The sequence below is a fragment of the Barbatula barbatula genome (genome assembly GCF_947034865.1).
Source record: "Barbatula barbatula genome assembly, chromosome: 2".
Taxonomy (NCBI): domain Eukaryota; kingdom Metazoa; phylum Chordata; class Actinopteri; order Cypriniformes; family Nemacheilidae; genus Barbatula; species Barbatula barbatula.
In genome coordinates this window covers 16,130,462-16,153,344 of record NC_136767.1, presented here as the reverse complement: position 1 = coordinate 16,153,344, position 22,883 = coordinate 16,130,462, and the positions used below count along the sequence as shown (strand labels likewise).

General features: G+C 39.3%; 4 protein-coding genes across 5 annotated transcripts; 3 read left to right on the top strand and 1 right to left on the bottom strand.

The window, feature by feature from the left end:
• The first annotated feature begins 307 nt into the window (after window positions 1-307).
• nfkbib (nuclear factor of kappa light polypeptide gene enhancer in B-cells inhibitor, beta) lies at window positions 308-4,246 on the top strand. Its single transcript, XM_079482072.1, has 6 exons — window positions 308-1,169; window positions 1,245-1,362; window positions 1,449-1,653; window positions 1,821-1,909; window positions 2,423-2,659; window positions 2,745-4,246. The coding sequence occupies exons 1-6, from the start codon at window positions 691-693 to the stop codon at window positions 2,787-2,789; spliced, it is 1,173 nt and encodes a 390-aa protein (XP_079338198.1). The 5' UTR covers window positions 308-690; the 3' UTR covers window positions 2,790-4,246.
• On the bottom strand, window positions 4,246-8,771 carry ftr84 (finTRIM family, member 84). The gene is made up of 8 exons (XM_079482057.1): window positions 8,176-8,771; window positions 7,715-7,810; window positions 6,916-7,041; window positions 6,461-6,568; window positions 6,162-6,318; window positions 5,888-5,941; window positions 5,755-5,808; window positions 4,246-5,632 (listed from the first exon to the last, which is right to left on the bottom strand). Exons 1-8 carry the CDS (start codon window positions 8,737-8,739, stop codon window positions 5,088-5,090), a joined length of 1,704 nt encoding a protein of 567 aa, XP_079338183.1. The 5' UTR covers window positions 8,740-8,771; the 3' UTR covers window positions 4,246-5,087.
• A 3,933-nt stretch (window positions 8,772-12,704) lies between these two features.
• On the top strand, window positions 12,705-16,439 carry tppp2 (tubulin polymerization-promoting protein family member 2). Of its 2 annotated transcripts, XR_013787625.1 has the most exons (5): window positions 12,738-12,941; window positions 13,709-13,919; window positions 14,342-14,495; window positions 14,575-15,553; window positions 15,769-16,412. XR_013787625.1 is itself a non-coding variant. In XM_079474196.1 (4 exons), exons 2-4 carry the CDS (start codon window positions 13,723-13,725, stop codon window positions 14,767-14,769), a joined length of 546 nt encoding a protein of 181 aa, XP_079330322.1. In that variant the 5' UTR covers window positions 12,705-12,941; window positions 13,709-13,722; the 3' UTR covers window positions 14,770-16,439. The 2 variants fall into 2 exon arrangements, 1 of the variants encoding a protein (XP_079330322.1); XM_079474196.1 differs by having other exon boundaries at window positions 12,705-12,941; window positions 14,575-16,439.
• A 395-nt stretch (window positions 16,440-16,834) lies between these two features.
• On the top strand, window positions 16,835-19,665 carry LOC306902463 (complement C1q-like protein 4). The gene is made up of 4 exons (XM_079471054.1): window positions 16,835-16,962; window positions 17,675-17,779; window positions 17,871-18,011; window positions 18,373-19,665. The coding sequence occupies exons 1-4, from the start codon at window positions 16,956-16,958 to the stop codon at window positions 18,798-18,800; spliced, it is 681 nt and encodes a 226-aa protein (XP_079327180.1). The 5' UTR covers window positions 16,835-16,955; the 3' UTR covers window positions 18,801-19,665.
• Window positions 19,666-22,883: the final 3,218 nt, after the last annotated feature.

The following is a 22,883-nucleotide window of genomic DNA, read 5'->3' as shown; positions in this document are numbered from 1 at the left end:
ATCTTCTTATTGGTAAGGATAAATGCCTTTTTTTACCAGAGAGACACAAATGTGAAATTAAAATATACACCGCCACCTAGTGTCTGATGTGATAAAACGGCCAAAATAAGGACGTTCTTAAAATGTTAACCAAAACAAGTAGAACATGATTTGAAATAAAATGTCACTACAAAGACAAATGTCACTACAAAGTTTCTATACCTTGTTTGTAATGACAGCATACTCTTCAAATCCTCTCCCGGTAAAGCCCCAACGGGAAGGAGTTCTCCAAAAACTATAAACTAATGTGAATATACGTTTAATGTGCGCGTACGGCGCATGCGCTCCCTCTGAGATCTACGCATGCGCAGTGCGCGCGCACTCTCTGGTGTCCGGTTGCAAAAGCGGCTTTGGGAATTCCCCAGGAAAACACCTACGCGGCCGCACGGCCTTTTCTGGGCAAACGGGGCATCAGCAAGTCTCTCACATTGTGAGCAATTTGTAGTTTTATAATGCCCCGGACATGGAGGGAATCTGAGGCTTTTGCAACAGCGCTCGCCGCTGTTGTTGGGAATTTGTCCAAAAGAAGCTCCTCTTGTTTCCCTAATACATCAACGCTGTCAGACTGAAACCGTTGTAAAGAGCGCAGTTGTGTGTTTGGAGAGGCAACTTCTTTCGTTACAGCTGACGCCGTCAGAACGGTTGGTTCTAATGGAGATGGACGGGACGCAAGATGATTACGACGAGCCTCTGAGACAGAATGCACGGGCTGGACCGAGCTACATGATGGACAAACGGGGGTCGGTGGACGCTGTCCCGGAAGACTGGTGTGACAGCGGGCTAGACTCCTTTGGCGGGGTCGGACTCGGTTTTGAGGCTACGTACATCGAGGCCGAACCGAGATGGGCACCTGAACGGTCTGTGCTTGGCGTACCTTCCCCGGACGAGTCCGCAGACAAGAGCAATATGGACTGTGTGTCAATCGGCGGAGGAGAGAGACTGGATTCTGCCATCGGGGACTCTATAAATGAGGACGCGGTGGTGGGGTGTCTTTCCGACGGGATTGGTACCATGATCCTGAGCGAACCAGCGGGCACAGACGTACTGTCGGGATCAAAGCCCGAAGTTGGTCGGCAGCGGAGGGAAGAGCTTATGAATATGCTGAATTTTCTCTCGGAAGATGGTGACACGTAAGTCTAATAAGTTGTTTTGTTCAACTCATGTCCTGGACTGATGTTAAATAAATGTTGCTCTTTTCTTCTCAGGGTGCTCCATTTGGCGCTGATCCACGAACAGTGGGCCATTGTTAACTGCCTGCTCGAAGAAATTTCATTGGACAGTAACTGGATTCCTTACCTGGACATCCAAAATGACCTGGGACAGGTAAATTGTAGACATACGTGTGTTTATGGGTTTTGCGTGTCCTTTGTCCTTAACTTTGACCTTACTCTGGAAAATATTTTGCTCAGACCGCTCTACATTTAGCAGTCATCGTAGACCAGAGTGAGTGTGTTCGGGCGCTGTTGTGTAATGGGACAAATGCAGAGCTTCAGGAGAGAGGGGGTAACACTCCTTTACACCTGGCTGTAAGAGAGCATCGGACGGAGTGTGTGAGACAGTTGACCAGCTGTTCACGGACCCGTCCGGAGCACCTGAACATCACCAATTTTGCAGGTATAAACTTGGAAAAATGAGTATGTATCTGTCACATGGCATGCAATATACACTGTTTGTGTGGTGGTTACCCAAAACTTGGTTTTGAAGTTTATGTGTCATCTCATTTTGTAATGTATGTCCATTGTACCTAGGCCCTGCTCATTTGTTTGTTCTTGTTTTTAAAGGTATGAGTGCACTGCATACGGCTGTACAGAAGGGCAATTGTGACATCATCAAAATGCTGCTGGATGCAGGAGCAGATGCTAATCAGCGGGTGAGAGGGCGTTTAATGTAAAACTTGAATTTTTTTAAGAACAATAACATAAGCTCCTTTGGTTCGACAATATTAAAGGTGCAGGGAGGATCTATAACACAAATGTGGGATCTTTGATGGTACCAAAAGCATTGGTTTGTTATGTGACGATGCTACTTTTGAATATCAGTATAAACTATTAAGCACCTATTTAAGATTTTGCCATTCATCCAATAATGATCCTGTCATCATTTACTCACCCTCAAGTCACCCTCCAAATCTGTATACATTTCTTTGTTGTAATGAAGACAGAGAAAGGTATTTGGAAGAATGGTTGTAACCAAACAGTTCTTGGCCACCATTGACGACTATAGAAAAACACATTTCTTTGAAAAATGTTTTGTTCTGTTGAACAAAAGAAGATTTCAGGGTTAAACATTTCTGGGGCACGTTTGACTACCATTGTAATTTTTCCCACCTTGGTAGTTTGTTCCAGAACAAAAACGTAAACGTTTTCTGCATTCCATTTTGTAGGATCTGGGGTCAGGTCGGTCTCCATTGCATTTGGCTGTGGAAGGTCAAAGGTCCGCAGTAGTGGAGTTGTTATTGAGTGCCGGTGCAGTGGTGAATCAGCGCTCCTATGCAGGTCACACCCCGCTGTATTGTGCCTTCTACAGACCAAACAAAGAGGTGCAGGCCCTACTTAGTGCCAGTGGGGCCACATATACACGGGAGGATGAGGAAGAAGAAGAGTACAGAGAGATAGAGGAGGTTAGCGATACAAAGCCCACATTCACTAAAACTGGATGTGTAAAGAGTTGTTTCTATGCTTATTGCTTCTCTTTATCTCTCACAGGAGGAGTTCGATGATGTCGTTATTAATGGGCACCGTGTTATGTAGCTGTAAAAGAAGGACACTACTCTGCCTTTGGTCACTTTCACTACAGAAGACAGATTTTGGTGTCTTAAGTGTATGTGGTGTGGGGGTACTATGTATGTGTGTCTGAGCGTGTGTCATTTGTTTTTCAAGGGTGCAGTATAGCACAGTAAAGGTACAGTATGTTTTCAGGGTAATGGAGTCCATAAATCTTCACTCTATTCTTGAAGTATGACTTATAAAACATTTTAAAAGTAGCTGAAAACCAAGGTGGAGGCATCTCTTTTATTTAGGAAAACCTTTCTGGCTCATATTGTGTACATCTTTAAACACCAGACTCCCTGTGTACCAAAACACATGGTTTGACACCTTACACCATCGGTACACTGCACGCCAGAGAATAGATTTGTGTGATGACACTCCAGATGTCAGTGGTTCTCTTTATTTTTTAAACTAAATTATTAGTGGGATCTAGCAGAGGAAATCCTGAAGAGAAACACGCTTTTAATAAACTGATTCACTTATTATTTCTGCAACAGCTATGAGTTGTGCTTTTTTTGTGTGAATAGTCACCGTTTCCACGGTGACGGTTGTAGTTGTCCATTTTTTTGTACAGTGGTTGTTTATTTCTTCTAATTTTTTTCTAGGGCTTAAGGGTGAATGTAGGATAGATAGAGCGATGAGACAGAGGGTTAAAGAGTAGGCCAGACAGAGATGAAAGGTTACATTTAAATATTAGCCTACATTTAATAATGTATAATATTGAAACCACTCACTGTAATCCCCATCCCATAGTTCTTACTGGGGGTACTTAATTCCACAACACAATAAGCCATCTCACAGCTCTAAACTAAATGCAAAGAAATGGGTGTGTTTGGACCCCAGATTCAGCTGACAGTAAATGCTAGATTGTGTCCTGCACTTATGTTTCTGTTTTCGGTTGTTAAATTTAGGAATTACCACCATCCGCGGGATGGTATAATGGTTGTGGACATTTACAGTCACCTGTCTGACCATAACCCAAAGTCAAATTATTTTTAATGGGGTTTAAGAATAGAGGTAATGACAATGATTGGTGCCTTCTGTTGGTCACAGGTTGCTTATCTTAAAAACGGACAGCTATTAAGTGCTCCTGAGCCACTTGCACGTGTCCTCTTGAGTTGACTATGTACTGATAACAGAAATATTGTAGAGCTGTTTTAAATGATAAGGTTAATGGTTATTCAGTTATGATGAACACAACTTAGATCTTGGCACAGTCACAGCCAGGTTTGAATGCAAGAAGCTTTTAAAGGTAGCTTTGTTGAGTTGAATTTTTTTAGGGTTCAGTTTTGAGTGTTACTGATCATTTTGTTAAGGAATGCAGATTGATGGACCTTTAATCTGTGCATACTTCTTTTCATCTGCTTTGTTTGGTGATGGATAATGTGGCTGAAAATCTCTTAGAAATCCTTTAAATGGATAATAAATGGATTCGTTTAAAAGATGAGGTTTATTTTTTTCTTGTTCTCTTAACAATCACCATTCTGAATTTATTAGCTCGGGTTGTGATGTTTATATTTTACATTCCCATGCATTAGCCTTTATTTATAAGACTATTTAATGCATAAGACTATTATATAGTTTGTTATATTGTATAATATAATTGTGCAAAGCAAACAAATCTGTATACAAGAAATTTGTATTTTTGGTTTTTAGTGACAAGTCAAGACATTTACATTGTCATTTAGCAGACGCTTTTATCCAAGGCGACTTACAAAGAGATTAGGGAGCAATAAGCGATATGTCATACAGTAATAATACAATTGATGCTAATACAAAGTTACTAGTTTCAACAAAAGCTAGACCACTACCTGTTGAGAGAAAGAGAGAGGGTTAGTGTACATTAAATAATAATAATTATTTTTCATTTGTCAAGTATTCACAGAAGAGATGGGTTTTAAGTAGTTTTTTGAAGGTTGTGAGAGATGTGGTTGACCGGACCGAGTTAGGAAGAATGTTCCACCAGGAAGGAGTTGTGAAGGAGAATGTGCAGGAAAATGATTTACTGCCCTTATGAGAAGGCGACTCTCCAGGGTTCTTGATGGGGTTTAAGTGTGAACATCAAGAGAGACATAACACTATTAGATAAGGTTGAAGCGGGTCAGGACATGACCCAGATTCAAATATTAAACCCACTGAGTTAGTAGTTCTCTTAGTTCTCTGTGATGTAAAATTCACTTACATTCATTACTTGTACAGGAATATATACACAACAGATGCAGATTATTCAAATTTGGTTACATTAAACTAGAAGAGTTTCAAAGATCTATTTAAGGTTCCTTAGTGGTATGTTCGTTGGTTTTTCTCTAACACACACAGAGTTACAGAGGATCCAACACCAAACCCAGCATACAGTGGCTCAGAGAATTTAGCCTGGAATCTGTGGATGAGCTCTATTGTCTCAGACACGCCATAAAAAGAGACAGAACCTCCGGCGTAATCCAGGTAAATGCCAATGCGTGAGGCACGTACTGCACCTGGCAAATCCTTGTCCATTTTATTGTGCCATGCAGAGTATCCAGAGTCTGAGCACAAGAGGCTCCAGGATTTATCGTTGTATCCCAGAAGGCTGTTTGAGTTCTTACCTTTGCGGCTGATGCTCTTGTATGCAACACCGATTGAAAATTCTCCATTCCACTCTGCCTCCCAGTAATGCCGCAGTCCACTGAGGGGCTCCCTGCACAAAATCTGGCAAAACCCATCAAAGCGCTCAGGGTTATCTGGGTAGTATTGGGTTGTGCGCTTACGGATTACCCGGCGGTTCCCGTCTGATAGCACTAGCTCTTTATAGGCTGTGTTGGGGTCAAATGTCAGTTTGCAAGAATCTGTTAAACAATTTTGAAGGTCAGAGCTTTCAGCATATATATAAAACAAGATGGTAAAAATGTTTTCACCTGTAAGGTGAGGAGATGGGTTATATCATTAAAAAGATTTGGTTTAGACTCACATCTGAGAAAATCCAATCTGGTTTTAGGCTCTTGGAAGTCAACTCTTAATGCAGCTGAACAAAAGAGGATATATTTTAAACCATACTTTATTTTACATTAAAATAACTGTAGCACCTCAGCAGGTCCTCTCACCATTTAAACGTCCTCCAGACCGTGGAACCAGGACATAGATGGATGTATCACTTACTGTTTTGAATATCATGCAAATACATTAATAAACGTTTATCTGTGTGACCTACATCAGTTGTTTTGCATCCATAACGTAATATATGCCAGTTATGTCTTCTTAATAGCAACATTATTTACATGTTTGTGCAATGAAACCAAACTAAAATTACATTGGATTAAATAAAACTAAATTCATATCTTCAGTTAATCAAGATTTGTAGTTAAAGGGTATAGTTACCTCGTTTGGAAATGTTTCCCAGCTCTTTTTTGCAGATGTCATCCAAGTGTTCTTTCATGTCAGAGACGGTCTTGGTGATTTCGCTGAAGGAAAACTCTGGGTTTATGAGCACCTTAGGCACCATGGGCTCTGGTGCCATAGACAGTGTGGGAAAACTCTACACAAATTGACAAACAACACCAAAGAATCTTTACTTATCGTTTCATTATTCAATTTGTAATGCGTACGATACCAGCAGCACAACCTGACTCAGACACATTTTTTATATTAAATATTAGACTTTTATTTACAGTCTGTACCTGTAGAAAGTGGATGTTGTCCTCTGTTTCAAGTATTTGACGTAGGTCACCGTCTCTCTTCTGAAGTTCCATGATCTCTTGTCCAAGTCTCTCTATGTAGCCCTGAGCCTGTTGGTACATCAAAGCTAGAGTTTATACACCAGATGAGGGGGGATGGTAACCCTCTCTATTATACAGTAAGCTCGCATACTTCATCACCCAAATAAAATATCAATCATACAGTAAGTAAACAATTAAATAGTTGACCACAGTCCCTATTTATATACTAATTCAGTGGTGAGGAACCCTGGTCCTGGAGGGTTACAGTCCTGCAGAATTTAGCTCCAAGCACCAAGTGTGTGTTTTAGCTGGTGGAGTTAAACTTTGCAGGACAGCGGCCTCCTGAACCGAGATTCCCCACCCCAGATCTAATTAATGCACAATTGAATTTACACCTGAATCTAATGTGTACACACCTGAGCCATAGATGCTTGTAGGTTAGCCTGTATGAGCTGGATTATCTCTGCCTGCCATCGCTGCACTGCCTGTAACATCTCGCTGAAGATTTTATCACTGTCAGTCTGGGCTCGTTGTGCATTACCCTACAGTAAAATGGAGAAAAATCAACAATTGGTGACTTCCTATGCCCTGTTTTTTTATGATACACAGGTACTGTATGATTGTCATATGTTTCACAGATAGCCTATACTATTCGTATATATATATTTTTGCACAATTAACCAAATTGTTTATTAAACAAAACTGTACTAGCCATCAAAGATCACACATATAATGTCTTAAGTCAGCCACTTTATTTGATTATGTTGAATTATGAATTTTAATCACCACCATGAGACAGCAGAGAGAGAAAGTGGAGCCCCCAAGGGGTGGCCAGGGGTGGCCACGGCCACCACTGTATAAACTCTGGCCACCCCATGGCCATCCCTAGTGTGATTGTGCAGTAGGTACTATTAATTTGAATACATAATTTAAATTCACAATAGTTATAAGTGAAATAAAATGCAACACCCGCTGCAGCCACAAAAAAAGATTTTTAGATTGATTGGCGCCACCAGAAACAAACGTAAACAAGTAACACACATTACACTGAAAATTTTCTGGGGGACCACTGGAGAGAGACAGAGAGAGAGAGAGTTACATACAGTGTGCCAACTCATGAGTTACCAACGTGGAAGTTTTCAAAAATCTAATTTAGGATATTTCTGGTTCCCCTCTGAAAAATTCCCCTCTGGCGCTTCTGAAGTTGTGACTGACCTTGAGAACATCCACGTTGTGTCGGAGTTCCTGCAGTTCTTTCAGTCGATCCTGAATAATGCGTTGAACTTCTGTTTGCGTCAGCATCAAGACTTTCTGTACCACACACAAAAATATTAATTTAGCCTAATAATCAAAGTTAATCTAGTTATCTAAAACAATGAAAACATTTATTTTATTTGAAACTGAAATTGATGTCTTAAATTTAGTTATTGAAAAAAACAAACGAAAATTTAAAATGTTGCCTTAGCAATGAATCAAAAGGCGCTAAAATATATGTAAAAAAAACTAGCAATAATAAATAGACAAATAAAATAATGATAGGATGTTTATACATATATTAGTTAAAAATATATATAAAAATTTGATAAACTGATCCCTTCCTTATAGGGGATTGGTCTGGTTATATATATTTGTTTAAATGACTGTCCAATCGAGTTTTTTTGTGGTCACCAACCCACCTGTTTCTCTGTACGTTCATCCTCTGCGCTCACAATGTTGTGGCTGCGATGTTCTCGTACGGTACACAGTACGCAGATACACATCTGATCCGAGCGGCAGAACAACTCTAACCCTTTCTCATGCTGTGGGCAGATCTTCCGATCCAGATGTCCTGTCTCGTCCACCAGTTTGTGCCGTTTAAAAGTGGCCGATTCATAGTGTGGTTTGATGTGCGTCTCGCAGTAATACGCCAGACACATCAGGCACGACTTTACCGCTCTGTTGCGCCGACCTGTGCAGAAGTCACACAGCGCGTCTTGTTTGTACGGGAACGGGGTGAGCTCGGGTAAGGGTGGGCGAGGCTCCCGATTGCCAACGTTGGGTACATTACGCCTCAAATAGGGGCGAGGAGTGAAGGTCGCCTGGCACTGCGGACAGCTGTAGACACCCATGTGGTCGGAATGGTCCCAGTAGATCTTAATGCAGTCTAGACAAAAGGTGTCTCCACATGGAATGGTGACAGGGTCTCGCTGGACTTCTGCACACAGGGGGCAAGTGTAGTCTGTGAAGTCAGATTCCGCCATTATCCAAAAGATGTGAGAAGAGCAAGTGCTTTGAGTGCAACTGAGGAAGGAACACCAACACCAATATTTATAGATTTGCGGGAGGTAGTGGAGATAGGGGCATATTCGTGCACTACTGTTTATAAATGTCAAAGTAAGATGGGAGAATAGGAGATGTGTTGGATCAGTGTTTACTTTATGTTGAACTGTTCTAGATTAACACAATAACTCATTCTGAAGTATTACTAATAATAGAAGCTCTATCTCTCTCTCACACACACACACACACACACAAACACACACACACACACACACACACACACACACACACACACACACACACACACACACACACACACTCTCTCTATCTCTCTTTCTCTCTTTCACACACACACACACACACACACACACATGCATGCATGCACACACACACACACGCACACACACGCACGCACTCTTCAGTGTGAGAAATATGAAGCTGTGTTTACTCTGTAAATATGGAAACTAGTTCAAATAAATTTGTTTAGTCAGTGCTCTGTGTGACACGTATGTTTACTGTAAACACTTTTATTATGCAGATAAACAATACACACATTCTGAAAAAGAATATCAAGGTCAAACTGTTTTGTGTCCACAGGTAAATTCTGTACAGTCCCAACGGTGTCATGTAAATAAGGGCTTACACTAACAGATACCAGCTATTGGCCTTCAGACATTTTCCAACCACCGTTTTTAATTTTGCATTAATTGCTTTTTTAAATTAGGCAAATGTTTTTACTTAACAGTTTGTATCTTCCTTCAGTCTTTGGTTTAGTTGATGAACATCTTAAACCTCTTAAAATCCACCAGTGGGTCAAATATTGCATGGTCAAATCTATGAATTGTTGACATATAGTATATTTTTAGTCCTATCAACAGTCCCATTCACTTTTATGTTGCATAAAGGTCAGAATTTGTCTTTTCAGCCATAGATTGAGCCATTTATCAAATGAGAGCTCTCAGTCTCAAGCACATCACTGTATATTTCACAGATCTAACTTTAGAGTAGCCTACATCATTTAGGATAATTGTCCAATTGTTGCAATTTAGAGTATTTCTGTTCATACAAGATCAAAACATTTTTCCATGTACTCCAATGCATGTGGGCGGAGTCATAGCTGCAGGAACATATTTTGAGTAGGGGGTGCTGTGATTTTTTTTTTGCCAGGGCAAAAGTTATGACTGTGCCATGGGCGAGCTGCTTAAGTTTAAAGTCACCTTGAAATGGAAGTAGCGATTGACTTTTCTGCATCGTGACGTTAATCAGAGTGAGGCTTCGGAAATGTGACAAAAAATGTAGGGCGGGGCTTTGGTTCAATGTAAGTTGGGCCTGGAGGAAAAGGCTAAAAATGCCTGGCCAATGGACCGTCAGTATAGTCCTACCTCTTTTTTGTTGCTGACGTCATGTGGTGAAGAGTTGTTGTTGAGAGGATTAAACAACATAAAATTAAAGATTAAAAGTGCAAAATAATTTTGAAAAAAATAATGGTGTGCACAGTTTATAGGAATCACTGCAATACTGTGTAAAATACTTAGAATTTTCCTTTTTGAATTCATTGTGACTGCCGAGAATAAAGAAGGATGCCAGTGGCATTATAGGATATATCAGAAAAACAAACACATATACGTGTATAATATGTACAGGTATACAAATAGCCAAAGCACAATCTGTTGTACAAAACTAGCTGCGCTGCTGCTGCTTAACCACCCAAACATCAACCTATAAACCATGGGAAACCAGTCACGCGATTAAACATTGCATGTCGACAGCATATAGTTAATGTCAAAGTTTGCTTTATTGTCAATTCTGCCACATGTACAGTACATATGGAAGATTGAAATTGCGTTGCTCTCAGACCCATGCTAAATACAGATTATACAGTATATATTCATATATATATATGTATATATATATATATATATATATATATATATGTGTGTGTGTGTGTGTGTGTGTGGGTGTGTGTGTGTGCGTGTGGGTGTGCGTGTGCGTGTGTGTAAAATACAACTTTTACAAGCAGGGATATTTAAAAAGAGATAAAGAAGATGGCAGGTACAAATAACTTATTATTAAAAGTGACAATCAGGCTTGTTCAACCTGTCATTAGAGGTTGTAGTTGAAGAGGGGCAGACAGATGCTGAGTGTGGGCAGTCCAAAGCTGCATAAAGTGACTAGTGTAGAAATCAGTTTACTAGAAATCAACTCGTAATGTTACACATTCTGCCTGCAGACCTATTAGCCACAATCTAAAATAAATGACGGTTGCACTTTATTTTACCGTACGTGTACCTATATTGTACTTACAGTGTACTTACCTGAGAAATTGCTGGTTAGTATATGGTAACTGCATGGTATAAATTTTGATTTAGGGGTAGGTTCAGATTTAGTACCTAGTCATTATATTTACTTTATAAGTACACAGTATGTACATGGGAAACAGGACTGTAAAATAAAGTGCTACTGTCTTACATTACTGCTGGCCTGCATGCAAAACTCCGAAAATGGCCTTTCTTTCTGGGTTGACGCTGATGTAGTCCTGTATGAGGACATTAATGTTCAGTAAAAAAGTCTGAAATTAGTTTGTGCGCCATTTGGAAAAGGCCGCTCGTGACACCTGACCTTCACCTTGTGTTGTCATTGTAACAGTAACGTTATTAAAACAAAAACAGCAATGTTATTCAATGGATATAAGTGAATAGACACATTAATACAATTTATTATAATCCTATTTACCTTTGTTAAAACATTTTCATTTACGGAGTGTCCCTTAGTTTCAACTGCGTACAAATAGCCCGCCCAATGCAGCAATGCTTTTTACACTAACTGAAAATAGACGTATTTTCTTTGGATAAAGTAGAAATAGGAGTTAGATGCTATTGATACTTATAGTGGCAGATAACGTTACTATTTAAACCTCACATTATGCAATAATAACAGAGTGTAAATCATCAAATTTCCAAAACATATTAAAATGATGGCAACTTATTGAAATATTAAAGCCCTACACCTACACCTAACCTAACCCTGAGCCTAAACCTAAACTTTATGAATAAAACTGAATTTGAATCAATTTTATTGAAAACAAATGTCTTTATGATATGTAATGTGATTGAAAAAGGTAAAATAGTGTTTAAAAGCGCAACTTGTTTCAGAACGCTGCTCTCATGTGTCACGCTATATAAACTTTACAACTTACGCCATTTGAGTCAATGTTTAATAATAGCTTCATCCTCACACTTTCTCTATTTCAATCACACATTGGTGCAAATAGTCTCTGCCTTTATTTAACTTGGACACCGTTTCAGTTTTTCTTTCACTCGACGCCAGTGTGCGGAGCACTAACTTTCAGCCTAAGAGGTTAATAACTTATACAGCAGTGTGCTCGAAGGTATAGGCAAAATAAGCCGAGCTCCCTGCTTGACCCCCATATATCTGAGAAAAGATGCACATTCTTTGCACACACGAGGGCACCCAATACCAGGTTAGCATTGTAATGTGTTTTTTTCTTGCATGCTGTAGGGGGAGCTCTCATGTTTTTGTGTTAGTAAAGGTTCCTGTAGTTGTCCCAGGAAATGGTGGTTTCTGTGAGAGGGTCTTAATGCTTGCGGTTTTGTTGCCAGTAAGTGTGTGCGTGTTTAAGGCAAACCCCCAGAGTCCTCACTAATATAGTGTATTACAAAATGTTTTGCACATGTTTTTTTATTTGTGTGCATGTATCTTTGCGGTTGTGTGTTTAATAAATTTCACTTTGAATGCTAAAACTGAATGCTGTACAGAGGGTGTGACGGCTGAGAGACACAAAGACAAAGACAGATTGAGAGGAGGAAGGGGATGGAGATTAGTGAAGGAATATCTAGGCCGGTGACGCAGAAGTGTTTAAAGAGATGGAGCGAATGAGCAAAGAGACAAAGAGAGGACAACAGGACATGTGGTAGAGAGAGAGAGAGAGAGAGAGAGAGAGAGAGAGAGAGAGAGGGGGAGATGCAAGTGATGTCATTATCAGTGCTGGGCTGTGCTCTCTCCTCCCTCCATCTCACGTCATCGTACACACACAGGAAGAAGACACACAAACACAAGCCCCCAACCTCACATAAACACCAGAGAGAAGGACGAAACACACCCTTCAGCATCCTTTCAGAAGCAGCTTAGCATCAGTATCTTAGATCATCCACCTCACTGTCAGGTAGGCCATATCTCTCTGCTTCACACTCTCTCTCTTTCTTTAACACTAGCCCACCTAAAAGTATTTGCTAAGCGATATATGCATAGGATTTAGCATAGATGTACATTTTATTTGGGGAAAATGTATTAGATATATTGTATATTGAAATTAAGCATTTAAAATGGATGAATGCATGGATGTTTTTGTCGAATGATGTTTAAAGTATGCACTTGTTCTTGTTTTGCTAGAGGTTTTAAGCATGCACATGTATGAGTAATCTGACTAAATATAGTTGTATTTGATCATTCTGTCTAGAAAGGTAATCGCAGTGCTCCGTTCCATTATAGATGATGCTTTTAGGGATAAAATATCCCCCGATATGAGAGAGTAACAGTATGGCACAGAAAGAAAAAGAGAGGAAGCTAATTTAGCTAAGTGGACCATTATTGAATTACAGCTTTTAGTGTGAGTAATATAAATTTGTGTGTGTGTCTGTGAGTGTGTGTTTGTAGAGTAATTGTCAATTTGATGTGTGTGTGTGTGTGTTGTGGTGTTGATGTGTAGGTGGACTTGGTGCTGTCAGTTTTCCAAATGAAGTAAATTAAAAGATATCTGTGAAAATGGAACAGTATATATTAGTGTGCTATATAGTGAATCATGGTGTCACTTACAGGATTACCGGGAAATCATCAGGACTGCAGACATAATTTCAAATAAACTGTTTAACACTACACATACACTCACTTTCACCCACTCAGTTTTTTTATTCTCCCTTTTGTACCATACAGTGTAATCTGCTAGTATGGCTGAGGGTTCAGGTGAGGTTTCGCTGGCAGAGGTTGGGACGTCATTCCGTAAATTCGCTGTTCATGGAGACACCAAGGCGACGGGGAAGGAGATGAATGGGAAAAACTTTGTTAAGCTGTGTAAGGACTGCAAGATCATCGACGGGAAAAATGTCACCAGCACAGATGTGGATATTGTCTTCAGCAAAGTCAAGTACGAATGTGACCATTATGACTGAAATTTAAAGACCTCAAGAAATCAATATAACTTTTTGTGTTTTTTAATTCATGTGTGCTTTATGGTCCCCATGAGTTCTCACGAAGTCTCTCATTTCCCCCCCAAATAAAACAACAATTTTTATGACATCATTCTGAACTTCAGAAAGCTCCGTAAAATCTAGAGAATCCAACAGCTGCTCCCACTATTGGGTATTTTTAAAGGGCAGGAGCCACTTATTCTGTCCCATTATTTCCTGTTTCAGATGAAACTTTGAGGCTTTCTATTGTTCTGTGTGTGAAAGGGTCTTTATACCACCTGCAACAAAGTAATAATTATATAAATTTCAAGGTACAAATAAGTAAAGGAAAAATACCATTAAAACATGTGACATAAAGATCTGTCTCTATGTGTTTTAGGGCAAAGACAGCACGTGTCATTACATTTGAGCAGTTCACACAAGCCATGTCTGAGCTGGCTCCGAAGCGTTTTAAAGGGAAAAGCCAGGAGGAGGCAGTACAGCTTCTCTACGGTCTCATTGCCGGACAAGAACCCGCCAACATAGGTGTCACTGTGAGTTCCAGCCAATCAAAACAGTTTTTTAAAAAGACCCCCCCTCCGAATCCCATACTCTATCTCTTTCTCTCCACAGAAAGTGGCAAAAGCAGCTGCTGTGGACAGGTTAACAGACAGCAATAAGTACACTGGCTCTCATAAGGAACGCTTTGACGGATCAGGAAAAGGAAAAGGCCGTGCGGGGAGGGAGGATATCCCTGATACCAGTGGATACGTCTCGGCATACAAAGGCCAAGACACCTTTGACGACAAAGTCAAAGATAATGAATGAGAGTGAAATAGCTGAAAGGAGACCAATGCATTATGCATATGACATAATGTGTGAAGTCTCGCTGGTTTTTGTTAGCAACTGGCTTGCATGCAAAACAAATCCCTTGCTACAACACTGCATGAACATTAAGCTCACACGGTTTGCAAATATTGTATAATTGGTTTTTATTTATAATGCACTCTATGTCTCAATGTTTACCATCAAAAGACCCTCAAGCAATGTTTGAGCAATGATCTAAAATCATGTAGCTTGTAGTCTGTTGGTGATACCTATTGTTATGCAGTATTGGGGAGTAAGTAAGTCGTCAGGTTTTTAAATTTTCAGTAGTGTGGCAGTATATCCGCTATTGTAAAAACAGTGCAGCTTTCCAAAAATTAGCTAATTTATGCAATACGTGACAATTTTAAGGTAAATACTACCAGTCATTATTTATTTATTTAATTCTTAAGATACTAGTTTAATCATGTCACTTTGAGATCAGTCATTCACACCTCGTCTTCTACCAGAAAAAATACAATACATCTAATTGTGATCAGTATAATATATATCCAGGTATTTATAAGTTGTTGCACCTTATTGTTTCAGTGAAGTAGCTATCATTTAGCTGTCTTAGTAGTCTGTAGTGTAGCTTAAAGGTCCAGTGTGTAATTTTCGGAGGCTCTATTGACAGAAATGCAATATAAAAAACATAAATGTGTCTTCAGGGGTGTATAAAGACCTCACATAATGAAGCGTTATGTTTTATTACCTTAGAATTAGCTATTTCTCTTTACACTCACTGCAGGTCCCCTTGCATGGAATTTACAATATTGTTCCTAAACCAGGGATCTCCAGCCCTGCTCCTGAAGAGCTGCCGTCCTGCGGAGTGCCGCTCCAACCCTGTTTCAGCACGCCCGTCTGTAATTATCAAGCAACCCTAAACACCTTTATTAGCTCCTTTAGCTGTGTTTGATTGGGGTTGGTGCTGAAATCTTCAGGACAGTAGCTCACCAGGAGCAGGGTTGGAGACCCCTCCCCTAAATGGACAAACTGCTCTAAAGAGTAAATATGTTATGTCCTTCAGCAATGAAGCGAAAATGTGATGACATCTTTGTTCTGTGTCAACCACCGTGTGCTTTGAAAGTGAGGGGTGAGCGAGCCATTGGTTGCAGTTCACAACCTCACTGCTAGATGCTGCTAAATTTCATTTGGAGCTTAAATTGGAAGCATGACTGTGGTTGAACATCATTAAAATGTGTGTAGTATGTAGTTTAAAAAGTTGTAAAATAGCTTCCCCAACACTGCTATTTAGCTACATGTAAAGATAAAAACACTCTTCCAATAACATGGAACACACAGAACAGCTTTCCTTGTGGAAAATGACTTTTCTTTGAGAGATTGTACTAGTCTCTCATTGTATATTTAATATGGTAGCAAGCATTTGCCTTACCTAATCTTCTATTATTAGAAGTAATATATTAAACTATTAAAGTATCAAAAAGAAAACAGAGATTAAATGTGGAAAGACTTCCTCTCTGTCTCTTTCTTTATCTCTGCAGGAATTAATATCTTTTGCACTCTCTGAGTGTTGTTGTATGGTCTTTGTGTTTTGGCTTTGTCTTTACGAACACTGGTCTGGTATCGACTCAAATAAAGTCTGAACTAAGAAAATGGCATGTGGGAATACTTATATTGCAACGTGTTACGTGATGCTTTGCATAATTTTGAACTGCATTGTGTTTTATTGTGAACATAGGTGTGGTGTGTTCTTATGATTAGATTGCTTGTGGCCTAAATCAATAAGAATAGAGATCCTTTAGTGGGAAAACTGTTAGATTGCTTTTAAAAGATAGCAGTTTTCTCCTTTGAGATTGTGCGGTCAAATTCATCACATTTCATTTCTCGGCTTTAATGCATGTCATTGTCTTATTGTATTGAGCACTGTCATGGTGTAAAGCTTTGTGGGGTTTTGTGTTTCAGTGCACCTGAGGTAAGTTTCCTCCTTTTGTAGATATTTTGACCGAGGGCTTTTATACAAGCCTTTTAAAGCAAACTCTTGAAAGCTCCCTTTTACAAACCAACACACACCTGAATATCCCTCTGCACATGAACAGTTGGAGGGCTGTCAGGCTATAAAGTAGAATACAGGCTCTGGTTTTGATTTGCTCCAACTGACTCAACAAGGCAAAGCAGAAGTAGCGTGAGACATGGAAGGTGAGAAAGATGACAATTTGTTATTTCAGATCAATGTTTTGTTTATTTGTTTTGTGGTTTTGGATTAGAGGTATTTGTTCTTTTGTTTAATTTTAAGGAAAATTACATATATTTTTTATTATGAACAATTTACTATTCGTTAATTAAATTAACAAATAGAAACGTCAGGGTTGTTTGTTATGATAATTTATTATATAATTTATTTATTATTAATGAAATTAAAGCATGTTGTAATTGAATTAGCAAAAATAAAACTTTAAATTGCTGTTTAATAATTTATTATATTATTTATTTATTATGATAATTGTTTTGGATTTATAATCGCATATGTATTTTATTTATAATTTCCAAAATATTTAAATTAGTTTAAGTATTTAGGAATGCAAATATTGTTAATTTGTTTAGATTTGAGCAGAATTGCATCGATTTAATCCCATGTTTACAGGACGCCATCAATCCAAATGTTATTCTCTGATCAAGAAAAGTTTAATTTCTGAAATATTGATATAACTGTCATCTCAATTGACACAACATTATAAAAAGTGTTGGGTTGTTTTTGACAAATGCTGGGTAAATAAAGGACAGAACACACTGCTGGGTTACAATCACCCAATGTCTTTACCAAGCCATGACTGCAAAAAATCAAACCAGCACTTTTTGGAGGGATAGTGTCAGTGTTATTACTCTTTGTTACCAACTGAATCACATCTAGGTGTTGTTGTGCTGCTCTGTGTGTTGCCACTGGTGCTGTCGCAGCAGCAACGAATATTCTCATGGGAAGCACCGGGAGAAACTCCTGCCCCAGATGTCATCAACCGTAAGACAAGTGCCCTGATGACATCTTAAAACAGCTGGATGGACTGACAGAAAGAAATATAGATATAAACGTATATCCTTACTCTCACTAGCATGTCTGGCTGACCAGGACTCGTGCAGCTGTTGTGTGATGCTGAAGAAAAAATGGGAGTTAGAACGTTATTTAAACACCAGTCTGAATTCACTGGAGGGTTCGCTGGCAAGAGCACAGACCACACTCAGAAACATCAGAGGTACAAACATCTAAACCAACACCAAGCTTTTGACCTAATCTCAGATTGTTCTGACATCTGTTCTAAGATAATAAAATATAACACACAAAATGCACAAACTGAATGATAAAGTCATACATTATGACACAAATATCTTATTTAATTGAAAAAAATTAGAACCCTGCCCAAAACACAATAGACAATTGTATGGATTGAGTGGTTATAATGGAAACTGTAATGGTCTCTACTGGTAATGTGTTGGTTTCTGTTGGTGGGATGTTATCTGGTAGATGGGAACCAATAGAACTATCTATTCTGTGTCTATGTCCAACCTCACTGATTTGTCTAATGTGCTTCATACATGTTCTTTGTCGTTGTTTAGAGAACCGAGTGGCATTTTCTACGGGTCTAGCTGACAAGCGACGTTGTGTTGGTCCGGTGAAGGCAGCTGTAAATGTGACATATCAGAGTATCTTTATCAACATTGGAGAAGCCTATAATTCCACCACTGGTGTGTTCACTGTGCCAAGATCGGGCGTGTACAATCTGGCATTAACCGCGTTCAGTGACGCAGGGTCACCAGGTGTATCTCTGGCCATCTGCGTCAGTATCAGGCAGAACGGTGTGGCCCTTGCAGCACTCCGAGAGAAATACGATCAAGACCAGGAAGACCAGGCCACTGTTGTTTTACTCGCGGAGCTCCGCGTAGGGGACCGCATTACCGTCAGTCTCCAGCCTGGCTGCTGGCTGTGTGATGATCAGAATCATTATAACACATTTAGTGGGTTTCTGCTGTATGCTACCGAGTAGAGCACACAAACCTAGACAATATATTAGGGAGTTCCTTTCATAGATGCAAAGGTTTAACATTAAGATATTGATTGTTCTTGTACATTAACTCTAAATTTAGCCCTTACACAAGCGTGTAGCCATTATTTAATAGCAAAATAAGATTGGGCCTTTAAAATAGGCAATTTACGCTTGGCATTAGAATGGAATCTATATTTGGATGTTGTCCACATATCCATTAAAAAGACAATGTGGGTATACAGAGTTGTGTTCAGAAGATCCTGAGGGAGGCAAACCCTAAACCCAAAGTAGTCATCACATATGTATTCATATGACCGTATTGAAAAAGATTATGCAAACTCCGCCCATGGCCATTATGATCCATTCTCTTTCTCACACATCTGAAGTCCAACTACAATTGCCATAATAAACTGTATATATGAAGAGTTTGGTTCCAAAACGAGATAACTTTTCAAAAATCATGTTTTTTTATATGTTATCATATTTCGATTGTGTTTTGTTATGTTGGTTTGCTGTATTATTTTAGTTATGGCTGAAATCAAAACAAACCAGTTCGATTGAAATTAACTGGAATCTACAATAAAAGTGTCATTTTGGAACCAAACTCTTCACATATATATTTATCATGAAAAGAGATCCGATAAGTTATCTGGATGCTAAAGCAACTTGGTAGCTCTTTGTTCTGATTTGCTTGATAATATTTCAGGATCTTAGGACGCAATCACGTATTGAAGATCTATTGAGGACATTTTCAGCAAGGACTTTTACAAACATTTGGGTCTGACAAAAAATATTTTGTTGTAAGGTTACAAAATGTTGTAAAAGCCGGATATGTCATACTAACATCAATAAAATGTTGAAATGATAAAATGATTTGTCTTCTTAAGTAATCTTAATTCACAAGGTGATCTCATGAGATGGGATAAAGGTGTCTCATTCATTAGTTTGTTACTGTAGGATTTAAATTGAATGTATTGTGTGTATTAAAGCTTTTTTTAAATGTTCTTATACTTACTCTTGAAATACTCCTTCGAAAATGCCCGTTTGACTCATTTTTTAAACATCCCACAGATGCTGTTGTTGGATTACATCACATTATGCTACACACTGATCTATTGTCCCATTAGTGACCGATTGATACCGCTGTTAATACAAAAACAGTTGATAAGATCAGACGGCTTTTCTCTCTCACACACCAACACATGTGCAACCAGAGCCAGCTCATCTACTTTTTTCTGTGTTATCTGTTCTGCATCTCCACAAACCTCATATACATTGTTCAGTGTTTACTTAAATGGGTGACATCTGAGAGTTCTTTGTTGTTTCTTGGAATTTTACAACAGTGCAGTTGGGGTGTCAAAGACACAAATAGATTGGACTTTAATAACAATGTTTGAGGATAGGAAAGCCTTTCATCAATGTTAAATGAAAACAATTAACATTTATCATTCCTAAAAATCTCATATTGATTAGAGGTTAAGGTTCTTGGCCACCATTGACCATAGTAGGAAAGGTTGTTTGCTTTCCAAAATTCTTTAAAACATCTTCTTTTGTGTTTAACAGAACAAAGACATTTATAAAGCATTTTTTCCAACTATCAATGGTTGCCAAGCACTGTGTGGTTACAAGCATTTGTCCAAATATCTTTCTCTGTGTTCATCAGAACAAAGACATTTACATAGATTTACAAAAACTTGAGGGTGCGTAAATGAAGACAGAATTTCATTTTTGGGTAAACGGTTCCTACCAATTAATAATAACGGAGATGAGATATTGCTTGGCAAGTCCGAGAACTAACACAGTTGATTAGTCACCAGGGACAACAGGCAAATATACATGTAAGTGCTCACTATGCAAATATTTGAATTCCACAAACGTATTTCACGAGGTCAGCCACTGATGAACCATAGCAAAGGATAAAGCTCTGCATCATTATAATTATGCTGTCATTACTTAGACAAAAAATTATATATAAAAAATGAATGCAAATATAAAAACCTGACAAAATTAAAAGAAAATACATGAAATATAATTTTAAGAAATGACATCCCCATTGCAGTGTGGTAACTCAGACATTGGAACTAAGGAAGAGTAGGTCTGTACCAGTGAGTGGCGCTGGTGAGAGAGGGCCACTCTGAGGCCTCTGTGTGGGAGGATAACAAAAGACAGGGCACACAGATGGCTCTGTTGCTTAGAAATGTTGAGGAGGTTTACAAACAACCGCTGTCCAGCAGAGAACACTCAAGGGACTGAGGCCAAAAACATCTTCAGCAGATACTTCAGGTCTTTGCTCTCATGCCTCAGAATGCCTGGAATTGTAATCACTCTCACCTGCCGCACATCACAACCCTCATTATGCTCCTAGCATAAAAGCCATTCTCCCTTCAGTCAGCATCTGGTCTAGTATTTGACTCCTTAACGTAAGCTTACCTTAAGTGCTGCATTGCCAAGTCTTCCAAGCCAGCCGAGCCCTTAAGGTTATTCACCTCGTGTCACCGTCACCAGCACTTACCTCTCCGGTCCTCCCGCCAACCATCGGCAAAAGTCCTCGCCATCTTCCCAAAGTAAAACCCCTCTCCCTTTACCTGTAGCCATTGATAGATTATCTAAATTCGGTTGTTTATTTCCCCTGTCTGCCATCGGCAATGGAATCTGCTGAACTTCTTTTCACCCATGTGTTTAGATACTTCGGGGTCTCTGAGGACATTAACTCTGACTGAGGTCCCCAATTAATCTCACGGGTATGGCGAGCAACTTTGTCTCTCCTAGGTGACAGTCAGTCTATCCTCTGGCTACCACCCCCAGTCTTACGGGGAGATTTGAAGATTCCTTCGCACCCTCTGCCATGACCACAAGGAATCCTGGAGCCAGTTCCTCTGCTGGGCCGAGTACACCAGAACTCCCTTGGCCAACCAGCCACAAAGTTGACACCTTTTCAACTTGGTTACTAGCCACCACTGTTCCCATGGTGAGGGGTACTGTCTGAGGTACCTTCCATCAACCACTGGTTCCAGGAGAGCAAGAGGGTCTGGGACGAAGCACACCCTCATCTCCAGAGAGTCATCCGACTCCAGAAGATCTACTCCGCTGCCCTTTCGAAGGAGACCCTGCAGTACCATCTCGGGGAATTAGTATTGCTCTCCACCCGAGATATCCGGGATATCACGAAAGTTAAGTCCCAGATGAATTGGCCCCCTCCCCATGGTCAAGCAGATTAACCCAGTTACTTATATAGTAACCTAACAGCACAAGCACCCTTTAACTTCTACTGTATGGACAGTGAATGGGTGCCAGTTAACAACATTCTTCCTAATATCTTCTTTTGTGTTCTGCAGTAGATAGAAAGTCATATAGGTTGAAATGACGACAGGGTGAGTACAATGAAAAAAAATCTTTGGGTGAACTATCACCTTAATGCTAGATCCAGACTACAATTAATGTTTAGCTGTTGTAACTGAATTCACCATTATTTTGTCTCAAGATGCATTTTTATAAAAGTGACTAAATCTAACTACGGAATGGCGAATGATCGTGAAATAAAGTAAAAGTGAGCATGTTTTGTGATAATGATTTCTTTGTTTTATGATTATTGTCTGTTTTAATTCTGTATGTATATAACTTTTAAATAAAGATAACAAAATATAACCAATAAAGTCCATGAGATGTGTTTACTTATAGTGTCTGTCTGTCTGTGTGTGTGTGTGTGTGTGTGTGTGTGTGTATTAGACCGAGACAGAGTGAAACCCCACCCATAGGCACTCTTGTGTTACAGTGTCTCATATCAGATCAGACCAGTGAATAACACAAAGACGCCCCTGTGGCCCCTGCAGCTGATGAATCACAACAGAAGCAGACAACATTATCAACTGAGCCCTGATTTCTCACTGTAAACATTTCCAGTATTGACATTTCAAACGTCTAATAAATCTTAAAAAATCTACAATTAACCTATACTGTACTATTCTAAACTTATTTTAAAAATAACAACATTTTAAGTTACGTAAGAGCCTATCCAGACCAATGTGAACCACACGTGGCAAAGTAAACGAATACCTACAATTTTGTAAAAATAATATGTCAAGA

Coding starts and splice junctions, on each gene's coding strand:
- tppp2 (XM_079474196.1), top strand. CDS start 13,723: ATGGCTGAGGGTTCAGGTGAGGTTTCGCTGGCAGAGGTTGGGACGTCA. Junction 13,920..14,341: donor ATTGTCTTCAGCAAAGTCAA/GTACGAATGTGA, acceptor TATGTGTTTTAG/GGCAAAGACAGCACGTGTCA. Junction 14,496..14,574: donor CCGCCAACATAGGTGTCACT/GTGAGTTCCAGC, acceptor TTCTCTCCACAG/AAAGTGGCAAAAGCAGCTGC.
- nfkbib (XM_079482072.1), top strand. CDS start 691: ATGGAGATGGACGGGACGCAAGATGATTACGACGAGCCTCTGAGACAG. Junction 1,654..1,820: donor GAACATCACCAATTTTGCAG/GTATAAACTTGG, acceptor TTGTTTTTAAAG/GTATGAGTGCACTGCATACG. Junction 1,910..2,422: donor GAGCAGATGCTAATCAGCGG/GTGAGAGGGCGT, acceptor TCCATTTTGTAG/GATCTGGGGTCAGGTCGGTC.
- LOC306902463 (XM_079471054.1), top strand. Junction 17,780..17,870: donor TGCCCCAGATGTCATCAACC/GTAAGACAAGTG, acceptor TACTCTCACTAG/CATGTCTGGCTGACCAGGAC. Junction 18,012..18,372: donor CACACTCAGAAACATCAGAG/GTACAAACATCT, acceptor GTCGTTGTTTAG/AGAACCGAGTGGCATTTTCT.
- ftr84 (XM_079482057.1), bottom strand. CDS start 8,739: ATGGCGGAATCTGACTTCACAGACTACACTTGCCCCCTGTGTGCAGAA. Junction 5,942..6,161: donor GGGAAACATTTCCAAACGAG/GTAACTATACCC, acceptor TATTCAAAACAG/TAAGTGATACATCCATCTAT. Junction 5,633..5,754: donor CAGATTGGATTTTCTCAGAT/GTGAGTCTAAAC, acceptor ATTGTTTAACAG/ATTCTTGCAAACTGACATTT.